Genomic DNA, 26,209 nt, shown 5'->3' with positions numbered 1-26,209 from the left:
CCAGCTGAGCTATTTCAACTCCTAAAAGATGATGCTGTTAAAGTGCTGCACTCAATATGTCAGCAACTCTGGAAAACTCAGCAGTGGCCACAGGACTGGAAAAGGTCAGTTTTCACTCCAATCCCAAAGAAGGGCAATGCCAAAGAATGTTCAATCTACCGCACAACTGCACTCATTTCACATGCTAGCAAGGTAATGCTCAAAATCCTTCAAGTCAGGCTTCAGCAGTATATGAAGCGAGAACTTCCAGACGTACAACCTGGATTTAGAAAAGGCAGAGGAACCAGAGATCAAATTGCCAAGATCCGTTGGATCATCAAAAAAGCAAAGGAATTCCAGAAAAACTCTATTTCTGCTTCATTGACTGCACTAAAGCCTTTGGCTGTGTGGATCACAACAAACTCAAAAATTCTTAAAGAGATGTGAACACCAGACCACCTTACCTGTCTCCTGAGAAATCTGTATGCAGGTCAAAAAGCAACAGGTAGAACCGGACATGGAACAACAGGCTGGTTCAAAATTGGGAAAGGAATACGTCAAGGCTGTATATTGTCATCCTGCTTACTTAACTTATATGCAGAGTACATCATGTGAAATGCCAGGGTGGATGAATCACAAGCTGGAATCAAAATTTCCAGGAGAAATATCAACAACTTCAGATATGCAGATGATACCACTCTAATGGCAGATAGTGAAGGCCAGGGAAAGCTGGTGGTGTGTGCTGCACTCCACGCCGTCCGAGTCAGACAGGACCTAGCGACTGAAGGACGAGCCCGTGAGGGAGCTTAGGGCTGAAAGTTCCTTGGCTCACAGGGTGACAGTCTAGTGAACCGGGTAGAAATCAATAGGCAGCTTCTATACAGGCTGGTCTGGCCTGCTGTGGGTGGGAGTGCAGAGAACTGGCTCCTAACCAAGACTTTCAGGTCAAGGAAGGCTTCCTGGAGGAGTGCCAAACTAAGAGGAAGAGGATAAAAAGTCAGGGGTGGGGGCAAGGAGAGGGAAGCCTTTCCCGCAGAAGTCAGAGCCCTGGGTGCTTGGGAGGGAGGGGTCTCGGTAACTTTCCGCATCCAGAAGGAGAGGTGGGGGCCGGCGCGGTTTTTAGGTCTGGATGCCGCCGGCAGGGAATGTGGGGTTACGTCACTCAAGGTTTCGCGGCAACATTGTGTCCGCGAGTGGAGCCGGGATGGGGGAGCCTAGCGCAGCGGGTTCCCAGGAGCTTCTCAAAGGGGCCCCGAGGTCGAACCGCCGGAGCTCTGGGGGCGCGGGCGGGTGGAGAGCCGCAGGATGCGTTGTCATGGAGATGCCTGTGACGTCACACCGGTCGGGCCGCAAGACCTTCCTTCTCGACCCAGTGGATGGTCACACTGGGAACAAAATGGACATGCCATTCAGAAGGTAGGCCTTCAGTGACAGTGCTGTGCCCTGTGACCCCAGCTGCTCTGTATAAACAGCACCCCGGCGCCAACCTCCCCTGAGCAAGGGTCCCCCCGGCCCCGACTTGAGTAAACAACGCGCCACCTCGGAGTCACCCCTGGGAGCCAGTTCCTCGCTGCTCCTGGAGGCCGCACGGGGCGCTGCGGGTCTCGGGCAGGTGGGCGCAGGTGTGCGGCCACGGGCGCCTCCAGGCGCTCCCGCCCCGCTCGGGGCGCCTTTCCCCGCACCTGCCGCCTGCGCACGGGGGCCATTAAAGCCGCGCCGGGCGCGTTAGGTCGCGGGGTGGGGGGGGCGCCTCAAGAGGCCCCAGCGGCCAGGAGGGACCGAGACGGCAGAGCCCAGACCCTGCGGGGGCTCCCTGCCCCGTGGGGGGAGGACCGCCAGCCCCGGGGAGGGGGTGGGCCCTGCCTTGTGGGAGTGAAGAGACCTTCCCCTCGTGGTGGGGGCCCTGACTCCCCGGCATGAAGAAGCCCCCCAGCGAGAGTGGACAGCTCCTCACCCTGCCCAGCCAGCACTTTGGGGGCATCTCGGGTATGAGGTGGTTCCTCCTCCCCGGGACTGGGGTCCCTGCCTGGGAGACAGCCCCCTTTCTTTCCCGCTTAAGGAGAAATATCTGTTGAAGCAACGTGAAGGTAGCTCGTGTCCCACTCTTTTTGATCCCATGGACTATACAGTCCACAGAATCCTCCAGGCCAGAACACTGGAGTGGGTAGCCTTTCCCTTCTCCAGCAGATCTTCCCGACCCAGGAATCCAACCCGGGTCTCCTGCCTTGCAGGGAGATCCTTTTCCAACTGAGCTATGCTGTCCTCCCCCCAAGCCCCCTGCCCAGGGCTGGTGAGGGCTGAGGCGCCGCCGTCTCCTCAGGCGTGGAGTGAGGGGTTGCGAAGGGGCACCTGCAGCTCCCCGCCAAAGTGGGGCGGCCTGGGCCAGCCCTGAGCAGGTGCAAGTGAGAGGGTGAACTTGGGCTGACCCCGCTCCCTCCTGGGACCTCTAGCACCCTGGAGGTTCCCCTGCCCCAAACTCACAGGAGAAGTCTAAGACACCTAGGAATTTACCTGAAGCAGGAGATCGGGGTTCCATCCTGGGGTTGGGAAGGTCTGATGGAGGAAGAAATGGCAACCCACTGTAGCGCTCTTGCCTGGGAAGCCCCATGAATAGAGGAGCCTGGCGGGCGACAGTCCCTGGGGTTCGCCAGGACTGACTATAAGCAACATGACTTAGTGACTAAACAGCAACAGAAGTAATGTCTGCATGTAAAACTGCCCAGCATTCTTTTCAAAATAAAATATTATTCTAACCTGTAGTTTCCCCGAGACAAGCTGATTTATAAGAAGGAAACCTCAGATGGTCTCTGGCTTCTCTGTGGGTTCCTTCAGCCTGAACGGGAATTCTTTTATTTTGGGTGCAGAACTGGGTGACCTTGATGGATTCTGAGAGGAGCCTGGGAGCTCTGGAGAGGCCGACCTACACACACAAGTTACCATGAGATGTGGCTGCCTCTGAGACCGCTTCTCCCTTCGCAGCTTGCTCAACATTGTCTTGAAGTGGAGTTGTAAGTTTTGATCTGTTTTTTTCAGACAGGAGATTGCAAAATGAAAGAAAAAAAAATCCACTGTCATTTTAAAAACTTTATCTCAGAATAATTGTACCCAAAAGTGTCTGGTCAACATAATACCAAGTATGGTATGAAGGGGTTCATCTTAAAAGTTGACGCTGGAGGGCTTCCCTGGTGGCCCAGCGGTAAAGAACGCGCCTGTCAGTGCAGGAGACACAGGTTCAATCCCTGCTCTGGGAAGATTCCACATGCTGCTAAACACCTGAGCCCCTGAGCCACAACTACTGAGCCTTTGCTCTAGAGCCCGGAAGCTGCAACTACTGAAGCCCGGACACCCTAGAACCCGCTTCCCAGGAGAAGCCAGCTCAATGAGAGGCCCGTGTACCGCAGCTAGAGAGCAGCCTCTGCTCGCTGCAGCTAGAGAGCAGCCTCTGCTCGCTGCAGCTAGAGAGCAGCCTCTGCTCGCTGCAGCTAGAGAGCAGCCTCTGCTCGCTGCAGCTAGAGAGCAGCCTCTGCTCGCTGCAGCTAGAGAGCAGCCTCTGCTCGCTGCAGCTAGAGAGCAGCCTCTGCTCGCTGCAGCTAGAGAGCAGCCTCTGCTCGCTGCAGCTAGAGAGCAGCCTCTGCTCGCTGCAGCTAGAGAGCAGCCTCTGCTCGCTGCAGCTAGAGAGCAGCCTCTGCTCGCTGCAGCTAGAGAGCAGCCTGAGCAGCAACGAAGACCCAGCACACCTGTAAATAATAAATAAATATGTATTTAAACAGTTAACACTAGAGAAAAAAAACAGAAACTTCCCTGTAGTTTGTGTATGAAAATACAGGTCTTACTGTCCCCTGCCTCTTCCCAAGAACCTGACCGGATATACTAGGCAGAACGTAATTCTCTGGGGTGTGCATTCTTCCTTTCTTTTATTTTAAGCCAGGGATCAAACCGACGCCTCCTGTAGTGGAAGCGAGGAGTCCGAACCGCTGGACTGCCAGGGAAGTCCCAGAGGGTTCCAGGAGGTGCAGGGGGTAATGTTCAGCCTTCTGGCCTCCCGTTAGCTTATTGCACTTCAGTAGTATTTCCTGAGCACCTGCTCTGGTGCAGTGGATGGGAGTTGAGCTTGTGAAGGTGTCCTTGGAAGATGTACACATCCAGGATTGTTTCTTGTCAGTGTGTGTGTGTGTGCAGGAGTTTATCTTTAGAAATTTGACCTTCAAAGACTTCTTGCTCTCTCTCAGTCCAGGAAAGGTGCTCAGCTATTCGAAGCTTGACCCAGATCTTGGTTTCACGTAGGCAGAGACATAAAGACCCAGCACCCTGTGGAACGACAGACCGTTTCCGTGCTGCCTTAGAAGCCGCTTTTAGGGGAAGAGGAGTTGGGAAATCTTTCAGGGCAAATTTTATTGCAAGGAAAAGATGCTTGCTTCAAACTGCTGGTTAGTTTTTGAATATTGTTAAGGGAGAGTTTTGAGTGTGTTTTTCCTTTAAAGCAGAAATGCAAAACTGAGGAAAGCATGGAGGCCCAGCTCTTAGAGATGCCCCGTTCTGCATCCCGGACCCCTTCATCCCCCAGCGTGCCTCGTCCGTGGGGCCCTGTGGAGGCTGGGGGCGAGGAGGGTCACGATGTCTTCTCCCCTTCTTGGCGGATCTTGAGAGTAGACTTGCTGAGCTGCTCTTTGGCCAAGGACCACTTTGCCTGTCTGTTCTCTCCTTCAGACCAGCGTCGCTCCCTCCCAACTCCTCTGCTCTCAGAAGCCGGCCCTCTGGACTTCGCCTCCGCCTTCTCTCTGCAGCCTCTGCTCCTGGTTGCTCCTGGACTCCAGGTAGGAACCTTCACAGGGGGCTCCAGTTCGGAGGCTGGCCTGTTCCCCAGGGCGCTCCTCCCGGTGTAGGGGGCCAGGGCAGGTCCAGGCAGGGAGGAGAAGGGAGCCAGCTAACCTGGGCTGCAGAGAGGAGGCCACTCCAGTCTCTTTGGACTGTTTGGGAAGGCCCCCTTTCCCCTCTGTCTGTCTAGTTAACAGGCATTTTAAAAATTACGTCTGTGCTGGGGCTTCATTGCTGCCCATGGGCTTTCTCTGGTTTTGCTGAGCAGGGGCCTCCCTTGAGCTGTGGCCCGTGGGCGCTCGTTGCAGTGGGTGTCTTGTGGGGCACGGGCTCTGGTCGTCATGGCGTGACAGCTTAGTTGCTCCGAGGCATGTGGGTTCGTATTCCCACGTGTCCCCCGCGTTGGCATTCAGATTTTTTACCACTGGGCCACGAGGGACATATCAGCAGGTATTTTCTTTAAAACTGAAGTATAGTTGATTTATGGGCTTTGCAGGTGGTGCTAGTGGTAAGAACCCACCTGCCAATGCAGGAGACATAAGAAACCTGGGTTCGATCCCTGGGTCGGGAAGAGCCCCTGGAGGAGGGCATGGCAACCCGCTCCAGTATTCTTGCCTGGAGAATCCCCACGGACAAAGGAGTCTGGCAGGCTACAGTCCCTGAGGTAGCAAAGAGTCGGACATGACTGAAGCGACTGAGCACGAAGGCATATCTTATATTTCTTGGGGGTTCTCAGTGCCTTTGCTGGATCTCCAGGTTCGGAAACCTGTCGTCGGCCCTAGAACTTGCAGAAGTGCGAGAACTTCTTTGGCATAATTGTTCTCCAATTTGTGGATGGTCTGCTCGGCAGCTCTACGGTGGGGCCAATGGCGACCTCTTCCAAGAGGACTCATGCGCCACGCCATGCGTCCCAGGGCTGCTTCAGCCAGAGCCCCTGTCCCCACGGCAGACCACTGCCAACCTGTACTTCCACTGGAGCCCCCAGACACTCACAGGCAGGTCTGGCTCAGTCTCTTGTGGGGTCACTGTGCCTGGGTCCGGTGCACACAAGGGTTTTGCTTTAGGCCTCCAAGCCTCTCTGGTGGCTATGAAGTTTGATTCTAAACACGATTTTGCCCCTCCTACCATCTTGAAAAACATCTACTTCTGCTTCGTTGACTATGTCGAAGCCTTTGTGTGGATCACAGCAAACTGTGGAAAATTCTTCCAGAGATGGGAATACCAGACCACCTTACCTGCCTCCTGAGAAACCTGTGTGCAGGTCAAGAAGAAACAGAACTGGACATGGAACAACAGACTGGTTCCAAATTGGGAAAGGAGTACATCAAGGCTGTATGTTGTCACCCTGCTTATTTAACTTATATGCAGAGTACATCATGCGAAATGCCAGGCTGGATGAATCACAAACTGAAAAGACGATTTCCAGGAGAAATATCAACAAGCTTAGATATGCAGATGATACCACTCTAGTGACAGAAAGTGAAGAAGAACTAAAGAGCCTCTTTATGAGGGTTAAAGAGGAGAGTGAAAAAGCCAGCTTGAAACTCAACGTTCAGAAAACTAAGATCATGGCATCCAGTCCCATCACTCCATGGCAAATAGAAGGGGGAAAAGTGGAAGCAGTGACAAATTTTAGTTTCTTGGGCTCCCAAATCACTGCAGATGGTGATTGCAGCCATGAAATTAAAAGACGCTTACTCCTTGGAAGGAAAGTTATGACCAACCTAGATAGCATATTCAAAAGCAGAGACATTACTTTGCCAACAAAGGTCCGTCTAGTCAAAGCTATGGTTTTTCCAGTGGTCATGTATGGATGTGAGAGTTGGACTATAGAGAAAGCTGAGCACCGAAGAATTGATGCTTTTGAACTGTGGTGTTGGAGAGGACACTTGAGAGTCCCTTGGACTGCAAGGAGATCCAACCAGTCCATCCTTAAGGAAATCAATCCTGAATATTCATTGGAAGGATGGATACTGAAGCTGAAACTCCAATACTTTGGCCACCTGATTCCAAAAACTGACTCATTGGAAAAGACCCTGATGCTGGGAAAGACGGAAGGCGGGAGAAGGGGCCAACAGGGGGTGAGATGGTTGGATGGCATCACTGACGTGATGGACATGAGTTTGCACAAGCTCCTGGGAGAGAGTAATGGACAGGGAGGCCTGGCGTGCTGCAGTCTATGGGGTCGCAAAGGGGACACGACTGAACAACATCTGTTGCATTCAGAACTCCTCATTTATCCCTCCCTCTCCCCCCTTGGTGACCACAGTTTGTTTTCTGTGTCTTCTGAGTCTGTGGGTCTGTTTCTGTTTGGCATATGAGTCGGGAGAAGCCACTTTATTTTTTTATTGGCCTGCTGTTTGGCTTGTGCAATCTTGGTTCCCCAACCAAGGATCGAACCTGGGCCCTGGCAGTGCTGGTGCCAAGTCCTAACCACTGGACTGCCAGGGATTCCAATGAGCAGTTCCTTTAGACATCTGAAGTCCTGCAGCCAGGTTGGTAGCAGACCTGGGTTTGGGGCCCAGGAAGTCTGGTCCCAGGCCCAGCCGCTCTTCAGCTTCCAGGAGAATCTTTTTGGTTCCTGGCGTAGGGGTCCGGGAAGATGGTGGAGCCCCTTTAGGTTCAGTGGAGACGGGAAAGGAGGGGCATGTCTTGAGGGGAGAACCTTTGGTTTGGGACACCCTAGGTGAGAGGCCTCTGCGGAGCATACGGGTGTGGTTTATCCCGGGAACACTCACTGAGCACTGGCCAGGCTTGGGGGACACAGCAGCAAAAAGCCAGGGTGAGTGTGAGCTGGTGGGAGGGACTGCAGAGCCTGGAGACAGACAAGGAGGGTACAGAGAAGGTTAGAGATGAGGGCCAGGGAGAGACGCGCAGCCTGTGTGTGAGCCAGAGAACCGGCCCTGAAGGCAGGGAAGATGAACACACAGGAGGTGAGGCGTCTCTACCAAGAACGGATGCTTTTGAACTGTGGTGCAGGAGACTCTCGAGAGCCCCTTGGAAGCAAGGAGATCCAACCAGTCCATCCTAAAGGAAATCAACTCTGAATGTTCACTGGAAGGACTGATGCTGAAGCTGAAGCTCCAGTACTTTGGCCCCCTGATGAGAAGAGCTGACCCACTGGGAAAAACCTTCATGCTGGGAAAGATTGAGGGCAGAAAGAGAAGGGGGCAACAGAGGATAAGATGGTTAGATAGCATCACCAACTCAATGGACATGAGTCTGAGCAAAGTCTGGGGAATAGTAGAGGAGAGGAGCCTGGTGTGCTGCCATCCAAGGGGTCGGACAGGACTTAGCACCTGAATAACACGGGAGATGGTGAAGGACAGGGAAGTTTGGCGTACTGCAGCTGCAAAGAGTCGGACATGACCGAGTGACTGAACAAGAAGACAAGACGGAAGGGAGGGGCCCGCCAGGTGCAGGTGGAGGGAGGCTGAGCTTTGGGGGTGGGAGGGGCCCGGCGGGCGCTACAGGAGAGCTGGGGGAGGCCTGGGTGCAGGGGCAGGCCTTGGACTTCCTCTGAAGCAGGGCATTGCTCTGGGCTGAGGACTGGGCAGGGCTAGGTGAGGGCTGAGGTGGGGTGGTGGTGAGGAGGCCGGAGGGGCTTGGAGGGTGGGTAGGCCAGTGAGGAGATGCAGAGAATGACTGGGTCAGGGAAGTGGGGGCAGTGGCTGAATTCTGGCCTCATGGGAAGCACAATCCATGTGATTGGTCACTGAATGTGGGGGTTGGGAGAAAGGTTGGGAAGGTTGTTGTAGCTTCACCAAGCTGGGAGGACCCCAGTGGGTCCATTCTGGGGAAAGATCAGCTATTTGATCTTGGCTGAGTCAATTTGGAAGAACCTATTAGGGACCCTAGAGCAGGCTGGGTGGTGGGGCTGGAGATGGACGGTGCGGGGAGTGGCCTGTGGGTGCGGCCTGTGTGTGTGAGCACAGGTGTGTGTGTGTGTGTGTGTGTGTGTGTGTGTGCATGTGCATGTATGCACGTGCAGGCATAGGTGTGTGTAGCGGGCAGATGCCGGGTGGGCAGGGACACTCACAGGACTTGCAGGTGACGATTGTGTGGCTGGCTCTCAGGACAGAGGGTCACTTCTAACTCTTCCTCGGGAAGTGTCTGGAGAGAAAGCCCTCGAACATCTCCTGGAGGGGGGACACCCCAAGTTGTCAGCTGGGTTAGGTTGTGGTCTCTTGGCAGAAGCCCCGAACTGTTGGGGCGGGAAGAGGGGAGGGTGGCTGCAGAGAGGCCCCGGGAGAGCTGCTCGGCAGCTGCAATGGGCCTGGGGTCCTGAGGCAGAGCCCCCTTCTGGGCGGAGCAGGGAGGGCCAGGGCCTGCCTGTGGCCTATTTGACCTTGACTCTGAAGGGTCCAGAAGGAGTGGCCAGGAAGGACTGCAGGGTTTGTGTAACCCGGTGGCTTCAATAATAATAGGTTTGGTTTCAAAGAATTCCCCGGTAGATCTGCATGATAAGGGCTCGTTAGTGTAACCTGTGAGGGCGTGCGGGGAGGGGGATGGGGAGGGGAGAGGCCTTGGGCGTTAGGAATTTGTGTCTTTGCTCTGCTGGAGAAGCTGCTGGGCCAGGGAGTGGGGCGCCGGCCCTGAGACCCTGGGGACCTGGACATGCCCTCAGGATATCCCCCTAGTGACATATAGTATGTGTGTCTGTGTGTGTGTCTAGGGGAACAGAGCCCAGCCAGTAGGAGCAGCTGGTATCCAAGGCTGAGGAGTGGGAGGATCATTCCAACCATCCGGGGAGGGGGCAGAGATTTCCAGGAATTGGGCCACCTCCCACTTTTTGGCCTCTGAGGGTCGGCCTTGGAACGGCCCTGGCATCTCTGGGTGTGTCGTCTAGCTGCGCACTGAGGATCAGGTCTGGTGGAAGTTGATTCCTCTGTGGACTTGACTCTCTTTGACTCTAATCAGCTTCTGTTATGCCCTCAGGCAATGTCACTCTTCCAGAGGTTGTGCTCTGCCCCTCCCTCCTGTTTCACCTTGGCCTAGAGAGCGCGTCTGACTCTTTCTGACCCCTGGACTGTAGCCCGCCAGGCTCCTCTGTCCATGAGATTCTCCCGACAAGGACCCTGGAGTGGGTTTCCATGTCCTCTCCAGGGGATCTTCCTGACCCAGGGATCACACTCACATCTCTCAGGTCTCCTTCATTGGCAGGTGGGTTCTTTACCCCCAGTGCCACCTGGGAAGCCCATAGAGAGTCCTAACTAACTCACAGGGTGTATTCTTTTGGAAATCAAAATTAATTTGGGTTGGTCCTGTTAGAGGGACACGGGAGCCAACTGAAGTTCCAGCCAAAGTCAGAACAAAATAAATGATGTTGTCTTTATTACAACCCAAGTATAGATGCTGGGAAAGAATGAAGGTGGGAGGAGAAGGGGACGACAGGATGAAATGGTTGGACGGTATCACCATCCAACAAAGAGTCTCAGTACTCTTGAGAGTCCCTTGGATAGCTAGGAGATGAAACCACTTAATCCTAAAGGAAATCAACCGCGAATATTCACTGGAAGGATTGATGCTGAAGCTGAGGCTCCAATACTTTAGCCACCTGATGCGAATAGCTAACTCACTGGAAAAGACCCTGATGCTGGGAAAGATTGAGGGCAGGTGGAGAAGGGGATGACAGAGGATGAGATGGTTGGATGGCATCACCAGCTCGATAGACATGAGTTGGAACAAACTCTGGGAGATGGTGAAGCATGGAGAAGCTGGGCCTGATGAGGTTCATGGGGTTGCGAAGAGCTGGACGCAGCTGAACAACAGCAAATATAGAATTAAATGAGAGCATACTGATATGAGTCAACGATTGAACAGATCAGTCGTTCAGTCCCTCAGTCGTGTCCGACTCTTTGCGACCCCATGGACGGTAGCATGCAGAACTTCCCTGTCCTTCACCATCTCCTGCAGTTTGCTCAGACTCATGTCCATGGATGCCTAACAATGAACAAATCAACAGGTGGGAGAAAAACCACCCCAGCCGAGAAATTTAGGTAGCTCCTTCCCTCCCAGGGCGCCGGCCTAACCCTCTGCAAGTGAGCGGGTGCTGCACAGAGGGACGTCTTTCCAAAGAGGGAAGGTGGAGGGGGAGGTGAGACCAGGTCCCGGTCTTGGGGGGAAGCCTGCGGGGCACGACCTCAGCCCAGCGATGGGACACGCCAGGACCCCGCGTGTGCACAGGAGAGCAGGGCCAGATCCCAGCTGAGGGACAGTCCACCAGGGACAGTCAGGGTCATCAACGGCAGGGGCGTCTGAGACACTCACGGCCAAGAGGAGCCTCGAGAGAGATGGACTAAATGTGATGGGGCGTCCTGGGTGGGATCCTGGGACAGAAAAATGGCTTTGGGGGGAAATTAATGATATCCGAATGTATGGAATTTATGGACTTAATATGAAAAAGAAAAAAGGGATTTTTGGATTTTACCAGGGGCTTTTCTAGCCTTTAAAATGCAAATGGAGGGACTTCTTTCCTGGTAGCACAGAGGTTAGGAATCCGCCTGCCAGGGCGGGGGACACGGGTTCCTTCCCTGGTCTGGGAGGATTCCACGTGCCGAGGGGGCGGCTGAGCCCGTGTGTTGCAGCTACTGAAGCGTGTGTGCCTTAGAGCCCGAGCTCCGCCAGGAGAACCCGCCGCGAGAAGCCCGCACGTGACAGGGAGTAGCCCCCGCTTGTCACAACTAGAGAAAGCCCTCGTGTAGCAACAAAGACGACCAAGCACAGCCGAAAAAAAAAAGTAATTAAAAAAAACAAACAAACGAGGGGCTTCCCTGTCTGTACTTCTGTTGCAGGGGGCCCCAGTTTGATCCCTGGTTGGGGAACCAAGATCCCGCAAGCTATGGGGCATGGCCAAAAATAAACTAACGAAAATAAATTTAAGTAAGCATCTTAAAAATAAATAAATAAAATGCTAAAGCATATGGTGCTTTAGGGTCTGATTTGTAGCTTTTCCTGTTTCTGCCTCAGAACTGATCTTGCAGGGAGTCTAGTGTGGGGACCCCTGAGTCGACCACGCATGGCACATGGGTGGCAGGTGGTGCCTGTTTGTAACAGAGGTGTTTCCTGCAGGGCCTAGGGCGCCGACCCCCGGGATTCTGGAGGGAGGCAGGTGACATGAAGCAGCACGGAGGTGTGTAGTCTCTGATCTCAGTAAGCCGCGCCGTGATCTGCCTCGTTTTCAGTGGATGTTTTCTCTGCTCTTCTTGGGCTGCATGGTTTTAAAAAATTGCCAGATATTTTTGACGACCTAGTGCTTCTCGGGGAGGGGGCGGGGGGGAATGCTCTCTGGGTTTGTCACCTTGGGTGAGTCCGTCCACAATCTGGGCTTATTTTTCTCATCTGTTAAAAACAAACCAAAGCGAGGGGGACACAGGAGCTGGATGAGTGACCCCCTCCCTGCTCCAACCTAGAACTTTCAGTGTCGAGGACGTGTGACTTCGCCCGTGAGCTTCTACCCGACTGGGTGTCCGGGTGCTAAGGGGCTTTCCCCGCACCAAGGTGCTGCTCGCGCATGGCCCTCCCAGGCCACCAGCTGCCTGTGGGTTTCCTTTTAGTTAAAAAACTTTTTGAAAACTCGCTAGGCTTGTTCTTCTGAGCTATCACTCACAGTCACCCCTTTGGGCAAAGAGTTCTGACTTGTGACAACTGCATCAGCCCGGTGGAGACCAACAGCTCGGGGGCTCCAGAAAGTTCTCTCCACACCCCTGTGGTCAGCCCGCCCCCACCGCTCGCAACCACTGACCTGTGCCTTGTCCCCGATGCTCTGCAGTCAAGTGAAAGGTCCACCCCCGGTCCCCGAGCCATGGCTGGTCTGCGGAACGGCCATCGCAGCTGCATCCGGGCCGCGTTCACAGCCAGCACCAGGGCTGGCTTCCAGAAGAGGCAGAGAAACAGGCTCCATCGCCTCAAGGTACCCCTCCCCTCTTGGCGGGGCAGGGACACGGTGGGGAGGGCAGAGGGGGCTGGGGGCCAGGCCTCTGGGGACCCACCCCGAGAGAGCAGGGGCCCTTGCAGGACCCCACCCCCTTCTTGGAATTAGTTTTCTCTGCGGCTCTTGGTGTCACCTTCTCAGCGTTTTTCTCTTTCCCTGCCAACTAGCAATGTTCAAATTCCTGTCCTTTGAGAGTCTGTCTTTTGATGAAGAATAAGAGTTGCTTTTCCCGGTAGCTTGGTACTAAGAGGGGAAGGTTCTGGAATATGGGATGCCAACCCTGGGTTCTTCCCAGGGACCCTGAGCAAGGCCTGGCCCCTGTGTGGGCCTCAGCTTCTGCATCTGCAAAGGGAGGGTTTGGGGTGGATGACCTAGAACCTTCTACCATCTTCTGGCTTTGGGTCCAGCACAGGTGCCCGGCGGTGTGTAGCCGGGGGTCCTTCCCGGGCGATGGTGGGCTGCTGAGCCCATATCCTGGCCACATTCCTGGCTCTGCTCTCCCCTCTTGAGTGGCCCAGGTTTGCATTTTAAGTCCTACAAACACGCTCTTGAAGAGGGGGTCCCTGCCTGTGCTCAGCTTCCTGGGAGTGGGCTCTCCTTGTCACCACCCACCGTGGTCCACCGTCCACGAGTGTGGGCAGGGCAGGACCACTGGCCGGGGCAGTGAGCCCCTGGATCCTTGCCCTTGAACTCGAATCTGCTGTCCGCCCTCCCCCTTAGAGAGTATGACCCAAACCCCTTGTTTTTCCAGGCCAGTCACAAGAAGAATCATCTGGACTTTGTTGAAGGCATCTGGAGAGAGGTACGTCCCTGAACGAGGCAGCCAGCAGCCGCTCCTGTCTCTGGGGACGGTTGGGGCCCCAAGCCCAAGTTCCCAGAGGCCAGGCCGAGGGCGGCCTTGTAGGCAGGCCTGCTTTAGGCCTAGTGGCATGGCTACGTTTTAGAAAAAGCTTCATTGTGACATTTACGTTGATTGTTCGCTCCTCTTTCCAGTTTTTTAAGTAAGAACAAAAGGCTTCGTGTAGTTTGCCTGGAAGATAGATTGACGAGAGCATGGGTTTGCAATTAGTCAATCTCAGAATGAATCTCAGGCAAATTCACTCTCAGGGATCACGCAGGTGTAGGTAACCCTGGCCTCCTGGTGGTTTAAGACGCCAGGTGCCCCTGGAGAGCAGGGCCTGCTGCTGGGTCCTTCTACTCAAAACCAGTGACTGGAGGGCCTGGCCGGGCGTTTCTTGGTTTGCCAGGAAGATTCTGTGGGCTTATTGCAACGTGAGGCCCTCACCTGCACCCCCGACCCCACACCCGGCGGGGGGTCTGGGCTGGGGCCTCTGGGGACACTCACTGCTCTGCTGGGGGTGGGGTCACAAGAGCGAGTGTGCCTGCTTTGTGAATTCCAGCAATTCTGACCAGTTTCTGGCTCTGCAATGGTTACGGTTACCGGTAGGTTACGGTGTTTACGTTAATTTCTCCTTCTGGAATAAATGAATGTCAGCTGTCCAAAGACGAAGTGAGCTTTCTCGGGGGTTGTCACCACCCAAGGGAGAGGGCCCCAGGGGGGTCCCCTGCTGACTCGGGCCTGGGGTCCCTCTGTGCAGAGGCCGAGGGTCAGCAGGGAGGGAGGTGCTCACAGGTTGAGTTGTGTGGTTATGGGTCCTCACGGCTGGAGCCTATCTGGAAGGATCTCTGTGCAGCACTGGGTCGTCCCTGGTCTTGGGCACCTGGGCTTTCTCTAGAGACCTTTCCAGCCAGAGCCCCAGGGCAGGAGTAAAAGAAAGAATAAGAAACAGGAACTTTTGGTTCCTGGGTGGTGTGAGGAGGGTCCAGAAAGCTCTGCAGCCCCCGTTGGCAGTGGTGGTAGAGGTCGAGGGAGGCATTTGGCTGCCCTGGGGTGTCGCCTGCCCCTGGTGGGCCCATGGCCGGCTTTCAAGAACCACCCGGGGCACCTTGGAACCAGTGAATGTTCTAGAGACTCATTTCCACCTCCTTCAGCGCCTTGGGTGGCCCTGTGTGTTGGAGGGCTGTTGAGGCTCCACGGCCTGCTTGTGCAGGCCGGTCAGGGGCCCGGGGCGGCCCGAGCGAGGCTTTCACCGGGGTCAGAGCAGGAAAATGAGCTCAGATTGAGGTGGTGGGCAGGGGCTGCCAGCGCTGGAAGGGAGGCTTTAAACGATGGGGCTCGGTTTGAGACACCCCCACAGTGGGGCACTCTCAGGCTTTTAGGAGGCTCTGGGATATTTATCAAATGCACTAAAAATATTTATTTATGTGGCTGCCCTGGGTCTTAGCTGCGGCATGCAGGATCTTTATGGGGGTGTGTGAGCGCTTATGGGGCACATGGGATCTAGTTCCCCGACCAGGGATTGAACCTGGGCCCCCCTGCACTGGGAGCACGGAGTCTTAGCCACTGGACCACCCGGGAAGTCCTTATCAAATGCGTTTAAAAAATAATTTAAAACATTTTGGGCCTGTGCTGGGTCTTTGCTGCCGCACGCATGCCCTCTCCAGGTGTGGAGAGCGGGGGCGATGCTGGCAGCGGTGCATGGGTTTCCCACCGCAGCGGTTTCTCCTGTTGTGGAGCCTGGGCCGCAGGGCCCAGGGCCTTCTGCACTAGTGTTGCTGCTCCTTGACGTGTGGATCTTCCCGGGCCAGGGATCAAACCCACGTCTCTTGCCTTGGCAACTGGATTCTTGACCAACTGAGCCCCAGGGAAGCCCTTATCAAAGGCATTTTTGAAGATTTATTTGCAGGGCAGATCGAGCAAAATTTGCCAAGGTCCGTGACGGAAGAAATGACTTATGCGTGTAAGGTGTGTGTTCTCCCTGATTCCCTTGCTCGCCGGCTCAGAAACTCTTCTGTCGTCAGCTTTTAGATCCGTACGACGCTGACTGGGAAGACGCCCGTGGCCACGCCTCCTGTCATCTCAGTGCCTGTTCCTTGGGTGCTGCGAGCTGTGACGAGCCTCTGCACATGCTCAAGTCCAGGGGTCCCGGGGATGTGAGCTTAGAAGACCCCCTCTCGGCGAACCTTCCGGTCTTGGTCCTGACGGCCACCGGCTGGGCTTCTGCAGCCCCGGAGGCCAGCGACGTGGACATGCAACCTGTGGAGGCAGGCCGCCTGGAGGCGCGGGGGCGGATGGCCCGGCTGCCTGGACCCCCAGAGGACTCGGGGATGATGGAGGAAGACCGGGGGTCCCCCGAGGCTGGCAGACCCCAGGGCAGGGCCAGAAGGTCACGGCTGCCCCCCAGACTCGGGACCGAGAGGGACAGGGGGCCCAAGCTCCCCCTCTCCAAGAGGAAACTGGAACTTTTACTTGCAGAGCCGGAGAAGAGTAAGCGAAAGAAGCAGTACGTGGTCTAGATCAGGTGAGCGGGGCGACAGCTGACAGTGGGCCAGGGCCTTGGAGGTGAGGACAACGCTGACGAGCATAAGAAAAGAGCTTCCATGAAACACGTGGCTCCTTTTGTGTCTTCTTGTTCAAACAACAGAAATGTATCGTCAGGTTTCGGGAGCTGATGGTCTGCGGATGATGTGGCTGTTAGTCGTTTACGTTGTAGTGACTCTGGGCCCCACCACTGCGCGAAGGTGGTTTCCAGCTCAGGAAAGGCCCCACCTCCCGGGTCTGAGTTGCAGAGAATTCCTTTACTTTCAGTAAATATGTATGTATTTTTAAACCTTGACTCAGAGGCTGGGGCCCACGGCCCTCTGGACCACGTCCATCCTGGCCGTGACTCTTTCCCCCAGAGCTCCTCACACGCGGCTGCTTCCGGAGGGCTCGGCGCCCGGGGTCGCTGAGAACAGCTGCAGCGTGGGGGGCGCTCAGTGGGGGCGGAGGCAAGGCCACAGGAGGGATTCTTCCAGCAGCCCCGGGCCGGCGCTGGCCTGGGATGCCTCCCTCTGCTTCTCCCCATCCGCTTCTCCGGTCGCGTCTCGCCTCGGAGACGGGGTCTGCTAAGCGTGGTGTCTTGCACTCGGGGCCCCAGTGGGGTGACACCTGGCTGTGGAGGTGCTTTCCTTTTTCTCATGCAGCCTTTTAAGACCTTCCTGGCAGGGAGGATCGGAGCCCCCCTTGCTGTGTTCACTGCCCAGGAACACACGGTTCCAATAAAGGGGACTCCACTGAGGCGAGGCACGTGGTCTCGTCCCTCCTGGCCAGGGTGGACCCCTGAGGCTCCTCCAGGGCACTGGGTGGGTGAAGGTGCCCAGGAGGTGCTGTCCGCCCTCCCCCAGGGCCCCTCTGGGCCCCCTTTCTGCCAGCTCTGCCCACTGTCCAGCCTGACCCCACAAAAGCAGGTGAGGAGTGGTCTAAGTGGGGGCCCCTTGGATCCCCCAGACTGAGCTCACGTCAGGGTGAGGCTGGGAGGCAGCAAGTAGGGGCCCCGGGCACTCCTGGTGGGGTGTACGTAGACCCCCGATGGGGAGCTCGGTCCTGGGCCTGCGGTGCCCTACACCCACCCGCAGGACACTCGGGCACCAGGGTCTGGCGGCTGCAGCAGCCCCTCCTCCCCAGCCAAGCCTTCGGGCCATCAAGGATGGTGGTCCTCCTCCTGCGCCCAGAATCCCTGCCCGGCACCAACGGGCCTCTGTGCTCGGGGCCTGCACTGTAAACAGGGTGGGCATGGGAGGGTCAGGCTTTCCGGGGGCTCTCCTTGGTGTTACCAGCTTCTGGGTGAGAGACTGTGGCACTGCTAAACGCTCTGGGTGATGGAAGAAAAGCTAAAAAACCAAAACCCTCCCCAAAAAAAGAAAAGCTAAAAAACCGTATTTGCTGGCTTAGAGGAAAGCATTCAAAATGGGCCCCCATTTTCAGTCGAACATAGCTCTTGACAGCGCTCAGCCCCCCAAGGGACCCCAGAGGGCATGTCCCGGAGCCAAGTGGGTGACGGCTCTTGCTCTGCGGTCCGTCCACTGTCTGGGGTGGGGTGGGGGGGGCGGGCAGGGCTAGATAGGGGGTGCCATGGAGCCTCAGGCTGTCCGTCCCTTCGGAGCCGAGCTTGCTTTCCACCAGGACGAGCAGGTCTTTATTGCAAGGCTGGTGCCACACCCGGCTGGTCACCCAGCCACCGGGAGCTCTCGAGGCTCCAGACACACCAGGAACGCATTCCGCAGGCCGCACTTGGCACCCCAGGACTGTGGGGATGGAGGCCCCAGAGGCGCGCGTCACGGGTCTGGGCCGGGCTGGCCAGGCTGCCGGAGTCACGTGGGCTCCCGGGTGTCCCCCGGAGCCAGAGAAGAGACGAGATGAGAGGCCGGAGCCGCGTCATGCTTAGTGTTTTATTTCATAAAACAAGCCCCGCCTCGGCCCTCAGAACCGCGGCCCTGGGTCCCTCCCAGCTCCGCCTCCCAACCGGCCGGCTTCTTTCCGCGCCCTGCAGCTTCCGGCCTCGCACCAGCGACGCTCCCTGGACAAGTCCGTATACTTTTAACCGTGAACCTTCCGTAGGTTTTAATAATGAATGAACGTTAAATATCATTACTGTTACACAAAGGGGACTAGAAAAGGCGGCCTCACTCGGTGCAGAGGACGGCCACGCCGCGCTCGTAGAAGCTGCGCGGGTCCTCCTTGGTGGCGATTTCGAAGTCGACCGTGAAGATAAGGTCGGCGCGGGTGAAGTTCAGGTAGACAGGCAGGGTCACCTGGGAGAAGGCGGGGGAGCTGGCTGTGCAAGGGGAGGCGGCCCTGGGGGCGGGGCGGGGGCCCACCCAAGAAGGGAGCGATGCGAGTCCCCCTGGGGGGGGCACGGCGGGGACACAGCCCTAGTGCCCAGGGGGTGCCCACGGAGTCATCTGACCACGGAGGAGGGAAGGGGTGCTCACCACGTTAGCCTTCTTCTCTGCGTTTGTCTGCTTGACCCAGCGCAGCTGCGTCAGGGGGAGGACAGTAGAGATGGCGTTGGAAAGAGACAGCTTGTTGTTGCCGCACGTGGCCCCTTGGAGCTTCAGGCCTGTAGGGGTTAAGGGGGGCGGTCAGGAACCCAAGGGGCTCCATTGCGTGGGCACGGCCCAGGGACACTAACCAGGCACAGCCATGCGGGTACCACTAGCAGGCAGCCCATGAGGGGCGGTGGCTGAGTTGCAGGCTGGGGACAGGGCAGGGGAGCCTGAGGGAAGCCAGGCTGGAGTGCCCCCACTCACCGGTGACCCCGAAGCTGCAGGCGTCCAGCGTGGCGCTCTGGGAGGTGGTGACGTTCACCTCCAGGCAGAGCTCCTCCAGGGACCAGCTGTTGGCCTGGGCCACGTATTGCCGGGTGGCGGTGATGTAGGCCTCGGGCACGAACAGGCCGCCCAGGCACACGTGGATGTTCTGTGGGGGAGAGCGGCAGCTGAGGGAGGGCCGCCCCCGCCCCAAGGGCTCCGCCCCAGCCCGAGGCGGCCTTGGGGAGCTGCCCTCACCTTCAGCTCCTTGGCGCCCCCGGAGGCGGCCGCCTGCGAGACGTTCTGCAGCTGCTTGACCCGCTCGCTGAAGTCAGAGACCCACTGGATGACGGTCATGCCGGCGGGCACCGTGTAGTGTGACCAGCTCCGGGGCAGGATTCCTGCAGGCAGGGCCCACCCACGTCAGCGCTCACAGCCCCTCCGCTGAGCACTGGCGGACCCCGTGTGGGCTCCGCTGCCTCCCGTGCCTGGTGCACCCCCGTGCCTGCTCCACAGACCCCCCCTGGGGAGTGAGCTGGGGGAGCACGACAGCCCTGAGGCACCACAGCTGCAGAAACCCCTTCACAGACAGTGTGGCTGGGTGAGACACCTGGGGCCCTGCCCTGCCCTCCCCCTCAGTCCTAGATCTCTGGGGACCGCAGAGGGAGAGGCAAGGTCCTGGCAGATGCTCGGTGAGGCAGCAGGAGCCAGGTCCTGGCAGTGTGGGCCCGGGGGGGTCGGGGTGGGTGCCGAGCTGCCCTGCGGAGCTCCCGGGAGCCCCCGCTGCCCACCTTTCACCAGCTCGTTGATGAGTGTGCGCAGGTAGTTGGTCTGCTTCTTCCTGCCCTCGCACACCTGCACGACGTCGGCAAGGTCCTGGCGCACGTCCTGGAGCAACTTGGCCCCCATCTTCACTTCTCTCTCAAAGAATCGGAACAGAGGATCCTACGGTCGTCGGGAGAGACAGAGGGCTTGAGTGGAGTGGGGAGGTGGGGTCGGGGAAGAGGACGGGAACCAGCAGGAACCTGGCCTCAGGGAGTCCTGGGTTTGCAGCATCGCCAGAACTCAACCTTGAACCGGACCTGGCATGAAGCTGTGGGCGCCTGACCACAGCAGCTCTGGACCACCCTGTGAAGAGGTCACTGACATCCTCCACTCTCGGGCATTCCAGGCCGAGCCCTCTGGCCTGGCCCAGGCGCACACCTGCCCTGAGGCAGCACTCACCTCGACCGGCCCGGCCCCACCCGCGAGGACTGCCCGAGCCCCCAGATATGAGTTGGGGTGCCGCCACCTTGATGTTCTCCACTGTGCGCTTGAGGTGACTGAGTGTCTGCGGGATGAGGTGCAGCCAGTTGGAGGCGGTGGTGTGCAGCGTCCGCATCCAGGCGGGGCGCCCATCGGACGAGGAGTCGGGCCGCGCCTTCTTCTCCGTCTCCGCGTAGGCCAGGTCGTCCTCGTCCTCCAGCATCTGCATCTTCAGCATCTTGCTGATCATGTCCACACCTGGGCGGGGGCAGGGTGGGGACAGGCTGAGCGCGGAGGCCTCCCTGCACGTCTACCTGGGGGCACCGAGCCCCGTGAGGTGCCCCGCGGGCACCAGTTCCTACCGCACCGAGGGCGGGTTGGCTGGGGAGAAGGCCCAGCACCACGGGCAGAGTCTCGACCACTGGGGCTGCACCGGAGGCTGCGGGCAGACACCAGAGGCGGCTCCAGGACTCACGTGTCCACTGCCACTGGGGAGCAGGCGGCCTCCTGAGTGCCCTGGGCTTGGCTTGTGCCCAGGGTCCTGGCCCCAGAGAGCGCTCCCTCCGAGTCCAGCGCTGAGCTGTCCCCTGGCCGGGCCCCTGGGCTCAAACCTCACGGCCTCCACGTGGGACACACGACCCTGGGCACCATTAGCCCGGGGCCTCCTGCATGGACCTGGGCGCGAGCTTCTCTGCAGGGCTCTGGCTTGACTTGGGGCTCAGACACCCTCAGTGCGGTGCCGAGGGGGCCCCGCGGCTACTCCTGGCAGGCGACACTGGAGTCGGCACCCTGCGTGCTCTCAGAACACGCTTCTGCACAGGATGGCGCCCACCCAGCCCCGGCCCCAGACCCTCCCGTGTCCCAACTGAATCACGACTCAACCACAGACAGCCCGACCTCCCTCGTGGTCACCGTGGGGCCCACCAGCTCGACCCCACAGCGAGAGGCTTGAGCCAAGGTGGTCCTCAGGCTGGAGGTGGGCCCCACAGCTGGGGTCCTCATTACGGAGCTGAATTGAGGGCCTGTCCTGTTCCCCAGCTGTGTGGCTTCGTGCACGTCAGTCTTCTCCCGTAAAGAGAAGCCTGGGTCAGAGCGGTTCTCACACCGGAGTGTCCCGGCACCCCCAGTTTGAATGCCCGGGGAGGGATGGGCCCGAGGACCTGCATCTCTAAAGCTGAAGTCCGAGGCTGTTGCTCCAGGGACCACACTTTGAGAACCACTGTGTTTGATGACCTCCTGACTGGTCTTGAAGTTCTAATAAAAATACCTAATAGTTCTAAGACGTCACTTAATGCCAGGAACTTAAAAAAAAATGAAGAGAAGAAAAGATGACATCAATTCTGAACCCAAAACAGAAACCTAAATGCAATCTCCAGACCCCACGTACCAGCTACAGAGCCTGTGTCCCAGAACGGAGGCTGCAGAACAGACACCGCCTGGGCCAAGGGCTTCCCTGCCTCCCCGGGGCTGGTTGGAGGAGGAGTGCCTGGCCGGCCAGCGGACGAGGGTACCTACCCTGTGTGGTGAGGAGAACCTTCTCGGCGTTGTTGGGCAAGCCCAGCCAGGAGGGCGTCTGCGTATCGGGCAGCAGCTCCACCCACTGCACGAACTCTTCTCGCCTGGAACAGCAGCATGCTGGTTAACACGTTACCATGGCCGGAGGTGCCCGGTGCCCTGGCCCCCCGCCCCATACTGGTGGTGGGGAGGGCACGCACCTGATGCCGTCTGGCATCTGGATGTCCTTGTGCCCGTCGACCTTGCAGGCCAGCTTGAACTCACTGTCGAAACTCCGGGTGGTGAACAGGCGCTCCAGGAAGGTGTTGAGCAGACGCTGGTCGAACTCGTTGTCCACCCGGCCGCCATAGATGGACTGGGCCATCAGGGTCTTGAGCGCGGACCAGGGAATCTTGTCTGGCGAGATGTTCTGTCTCCCCTGCGGGAGGAGAGGTGGGTCATGGCTGGGGCGGGGGTGGCCTCCTCATGGGCCCTCCCGCGGTGCAGCCCGTGCTTGCCTTGGCTGTGTCGTCTAACCACGTGTCCACTGTGTCACAGGCTGAGCGCAGGTCAGACTCCCCGAACTCGTACTTCTTCGACCAGCCCAGGGGTGCATATCGTAAGCGCTCCTGGATGACGGCGTGGAACCAGGCCAGCAGGAAGTACAGGCGAGCACGCTCGTTGGGAGACTAGGTGGGAAGTTAGCAAGTACAGGGTCACCGGGACGTAGGCCTGTTCTAACTAAGGCGACAGTCCAGGGCTTGCCGCAGTCAAGGTCTTACAAAGCGCTCTGCACGTACTCACACTGGGACCACCCTGACTTCAGTCATTAATGAGAATGGTGTTGCTAGGAGAAAACCACGCCAAGTTTTCTTTTAATAAAGATGTGCTCCTGATTACACTAAGCTAAATGACACAGTCAACAGGAGAGTGCACAGAAGACCAGTTTCTAAACCAGCAGAAAGGATGGATTATGGCCCAAAAAATAGGACTTAAGAAACACAGAATTGATACATAATTTTTTTAAGGCCACGTTGTGCAGTACATGGGATTTTAGCTCTCTGAGCAGGGACTGGGCCCAGGTCCCCTGCAGAAGTGCAGACGCTTAGCCACTGGGCATCCAGGGAAGTCCTGTGATGCAAAATTCCTGCCATAACCCCCGCCTCCCACCCACAAGCCCTGGCCTCCGCCTGGCGCCCAAACATCTGTGTGGCCCAGCACCCCAGTGCGACAGCAAGCTCAGCGGCGCTCACCTTGCATATCCGAGACACGGGGATACTGCTGAAGGTCCTCAGCATGTTGGCCTTCACGCCCGGGGGTGGCTCGAACACGAAGATGCGGCCCGCTCGGAGCAGGTTCACGGGCACCTGAGGGGCACACGGGGGCCCGCCGCCTGTGAGCGCTCAGCTCCGCCACCCCGCCCCCGCCCAGTGCCAGGCTGGCGCCCTCAGTCCCCACACCTTGGGGTTGATCTCCATCGTGAGGAAGAGCCGGAAGCAAGCGTGTGGCTGCAGCGAATGCAGCTTCTTCTCCAGCTGCATCAGCCAGCCCGGCGCCAGGTGGACGTTCTTCAGCATCACCCACCTGCGGGCAGGGAGAAGGCCGCGGCCTCACATCTCTGGCCGGAATCCTTGGGGACTCGGGCCTCATGAAGCAAAACCAAAGCAGCCTACCTGCCCGACTTCACAGCTGTATTTATTGCCTTGTCTGCCTGGTTAAAGCCTTCTGTGGAGCCTGGAAACAGACAGCTGAAGGGTCAGCAGGCGGACTTGGACTCTAGCGCCCCCCCACCGTGAAGTCCCAGGGAGGGCACGGACTGACTGCCCTTACCGATGGCAATGGATGTGATCTGCGTGTTCTGCTCAGCGGCAAGGTCCTCCACGTGCCCGCTGGCATCGTACCCGGGCACAGAGCACATCAGGACGGGCGTGTTCGGCTTGACCTGCAGACCGGGGAGTCGGGCTTTGGTGAGGGGGAGGCCCGCCAACAGCGTGCCCGTTGAGGGGCAGGGCCCTGTGGGGGCCCGTGCAGACAGGCAGCTCGGCGCCCACCTCTGTGTCCACAATGTGGGTCAGGTCGAGCGGCTGCTCCATGATGGACATGAAGGACTCCCCGAGGTTGGTGGACACAAACGTGTGCGCCATGGCCAGCAGGCGGTCGGGGCGGAAGGCCTGGATCAGGAGCAGGCGGTGGATGGCCTGCCCAATGGGAGCTGGAACGAGGCGGGGAGGAGGCTTGGCGACAGCACAGGCCTGAGACGGGCCTGGGCGTCCCCGCCGTGGGCCCCCCCAACAAACACCACCCGAGAGATCAGGATGCCCCCTTGTCCTCTCTGCCTGAGAATCGCCAGCACCCCACCTCACCACAGCACCCTCTGGGCAAGCTGAGACAAGACCTCCACCCGGGGCCCTCCGTGGGTGACGGGTGGCTACTGACTCTGAATGACCACGTGGAGCCCGCTCAGGAAGGACCTCGAAAAGCCCCAGAGACCCGGCAGCCACTGCCAACCTGTGTCCATGCTGAGCCCTGGCCCCCGTGCCCCTTCCTGGGGCCCGGCCAGCCCAGAGCCTCATACTCAGAAACAGCCCCCTTCTCCTAACGCCTAACCCTGGGCAGGGACTTCCGGCTATTCCTCTTTTTGCTTTCCCATGTCCAAGCCGCCCCCGCAGATTCCCACAGGTTCTAACGCTGAGATGCGAATCTCAGGAATCGGTGATTTTCTGTTCCCGGCCCGTCCCTGCGTCCAGCCAGCAAAGCGCATCCCACACCCAGGTTCGGAACAGCCACAGTGGGGCAGGCCCCGGGGCTCACTTGCAGGGCTCTCCTCGCTCCAGAGGTATGGCACTGTCTGCTCGGGGGAGCTGCTGTCCAGCCAGATGCCAAATTGCTATGGGGACAACAGAGGACGCGTCACCACGGGCTCTGCCTGCCCACCTCCAGGCGGAGCGGGTGGACTGGCGTGTCAGACGTTTGACGGGAGAGAACACGACACGATGTTCTGGGCTTTACAGGACAGGCAACTCCGTGGGGGGCCGGCTCCCGCTGGGGACGCTCACAGGACTCTCACCTCGTCCGCCTGGACCTTGGCGATCAGATCCTTGAAGGCGGGCAGGCAGCTCAGCCTCACCACGGCCTCGGCCTGCTCCCCGGTCAGGCCCTGTATCTTGGGTGTCGAGCCCGCGCTCAGCACGATCTCCTTCCCCCTCAGGAAGTGCTGGAATTCCGCGTCGTAGGTGGGCTCCCTGGAGAGGGGGCAGCCGTCAGCCAGGGCCTCTTGGCGGAAGTCCCATCTGCTGTCACCGAGGCCACAGCGTCCTCTGGGGGGACGTGTGCTGGGGCGCCGACTCACCCGACAGTGCCCTTGAGCTTGATCCTGGCCAGCAGCATGGCGAAGGTGATGTGGTCCTGATGCAGCATGCCTCGGGCCACGCGGTTGAACGCCACCTGGAGACAAGGCAGGCAGCGCGCCGTCACAACAGCGCCGGCGCTGGAGAATGCGCCCCCGCGCCCCACCCCCAGCGCACCCCCAGGCCGGGCGGCCGGCCGGCGCTGTACCTGGAATAGGTCCTTGGTGATGGTGGACAGGCGCTGGGTGTGGTCGGTGACGCCCTTCAGGTTGGGGTTCTCATACAGGACGTTGTGGTAGATGTCCAGGAAGAACTGCAGCGAGTACTGGTACAGGAAGTGGATCTGGAGGCGGTGGAGGGGGCCGTGAGCACCTGTGCGCAGGTGGCGGGCGGCCCCCGGCCCGGCGCGGCCTGCCCACCTGCTTGAGCGACTCCATGGTGAAGTAGATGCTGCTGCAAGCGGTGGACAGCGGCAGGTACTGCTGGGACACCGTCTCCACCTCCTGCATCACGATGTCCGTCTCCTCCACCTTCCTCGTCACCTCGGCGGCCTCCCTCTTGAGGTTCTCCAGCGTCGTGATGATCGTGTCGTCGTCCAGGATGCGGCCCTTGACCTCATTCAGAGCTTGCAGCAGAGACTTCTCCAGCTGACGCAGGCGCAGCTGGAACTCCCCTTAAATGACCAGAAGGCGCAGAGTTCACCCTGGCGCTGCCGTGACGCGGCCCCGAGGCACCTGGTCCTGGGGAAGCTCAGCCCCGCACACACCGAGAGCCAGGGACCTGGAGCCGTACCTTGGAGTTTCAGAAGGTCGGACCGTTTCTCATCCACGTCGGGTCTTTCCGCTTTGAGAACTTCGTTGAGACACTGGCTCTGCAGACTGCTACGGGTGACGGTGAAGTTGACGAAGGTCACCCGGGAGCAGAGGTCAGGGGGGAACTCGACCTGCCAAGAGGGGCGGTGGACCAACCAGTTAGCGTCGTCACATTCACCGCCGTGCCCATGGCTGCCCCGTCTCCGTGGGGGTGGGAAGCTGCCCCGGGCCTTACGGTGGGATCTCGAGTGGACAGGAAGATGACAAAGGACGGCGACAAGTCTATGTCCTGGTCGCCGAGGGTGATCAGCACTCTTCCCCCGGTTCGCCGGACTTCACGGTTCAGAACGGGGTTCAGAACTGGGTCGTAGCTCTCCACATCCTACGTGTGGGTACGTGAGGGGCCATTAACAGCCAGAAGCCACGGTTTGACAGTGTGTATTTCCACCCAC

At 58.4% G+C, this 26,209-nt stretch overlaps 2 protein-coding genes across 4 annotated transcripts in view; one reads left to right on the top strand and one right to left on the bottom strand.

Moving 5' to 3' along the window:
- The first annotated feature begins 1,328 nt into the window (after positions 1-1,328).
- Positions 1,329-16,398, top strand: LOC105601897 (uncharacterized). 3 transcript variants are annotated; one of them, XM_027957528.3, is made up of 7 exons: positions 1,329-1,395; positions 2,844-2,987; positions 4,687-4,793; positions 11,866-11,926; positions 12,566-12,706; positions 13,479-13,529; positions 15,590-16,398. In XM_027957528.3, the coding sequence occupies exons 5-7, from the start codon at positions 12,599-12,601 to the stop codon at positions 16,082-16,084; spliced, it is 654 nt and encodes a 217-aa protein (XP_027813329.1). In that variant the 5' UTR covers positions 1,329-1,395; positions 2,844-2,987; positions 4,687-4,793; positions 11,866-11,926; positions 12,566-12,598; the 3' UTR covers positions 16,085-16,398. The 3 variants fall into 3 exon arrangements, with proteins under 3 accessions (XP_027813329.1, XP_027813330.1, XP_042091447.1); XM_042235513.2 differs by lacking the exon at positions 1,329-1,395 and adding an exon at positions 1,760-1,965; XM_027957529.3 differs by lacking the exon at positions 11,866-11,926.
- A 1,581-nt stretch (positions 16,399-17,979) lies between these two features.
- DYNC1H1 (dynein cytoplasmic 1 heavy chain 1) overlaps positions 17,980-26,209 on the bottom strand; it is a 60,579-nt gene continuing 52,349 nt past the window's right edge. The window contains exons 58-78 of the mRNA XM_027957415.2: positions 25,993-26,139; positions 25,738-25,888; positions 25,365-25,618; positions 25,154-25,288; positions 24,948-25,042; positions 24,666-24,840; positions 24,410-24,485; positions 23,650-23,810; positions 23,429-23,540; positions 23,272-23,332; positions 23,059-23,182; positions 22,852-22,965; positions 22,117-22,287; positions 21,820-22,037; positions 21,620-21,723; positions 20,151-20,362; positions 19,651-19,804; positions 19,118-19,260; positions 18,860-19,028; positions 18,542-18,669; positions 17,980-18,361 (exon numbers count right to left, since the gene is read on the bottom strand). Of these exons, the coding sequence (XP_027813216.1) occupies positions 18,233-18,361; positions 18,542-18,669; positions 18,860-19,028; positions 19,118-19,260; positions 19,651-19,804; positions 20,151-20,362; positions 21,620-21,723; positions 21,820-22,037; positions 22,117-22,287; positions 22,852-22,965; positions 23,059-23,182; positions 23,272-23,332; positions 23,429-23,540; positions 23,650-23,810; positions 24,410-24,485; positions 24,666-24,840; positions 24,948-25,042; positions 25,154-25,288; positions 25,365-25,618; positions 25,738-25,888; positions 25,993-26,139 (3,033 nt within the window). The 3' untranslated portion in view covers positions 17,980-18,232. The remainder of the gene's footprint in view (positions 18,362-18,541; positions 18,670-18,859; positions 19,029-19,117; positions 19,261-19,650; positions 19,805-20,150; positions 20,363-21,619; positions 21,724-21,819; positions 22,038-22,116; positions 22,288-22,851; positions 22,966-23,058; positions 23,183-23,271; positions 23,333-23,428; positions 23,541-23,649; positions 23,811-24,409; positions 24,486-24,665; positions 24,841-24,947; positions 25,043-25,153; positions 25,289-25,364; positions 25,619-25,737; positions 25,889-25,992; positions 26,140-26,209) is intronic.

The sequence above is a fragment of the Ovis aries genome, chromosome 18 (assembly GCF_016772045.2).
Source record: "Ovis aries strain OAR_USU_Benz2616 breed Rambouillet chromosome 18, ARS-UI_Ramb_v3.0, whole genome shotgun sequence".
Classification (NCBI taxonomy): Eukaryota; Metazoa; Chordata; class Mammalia; order Artiodactyla; family Bovidae; genus Ovis; species Ovis aries.
This window is presented reverse-complemented; position numbering and strand designations above follow the sequence as displayed.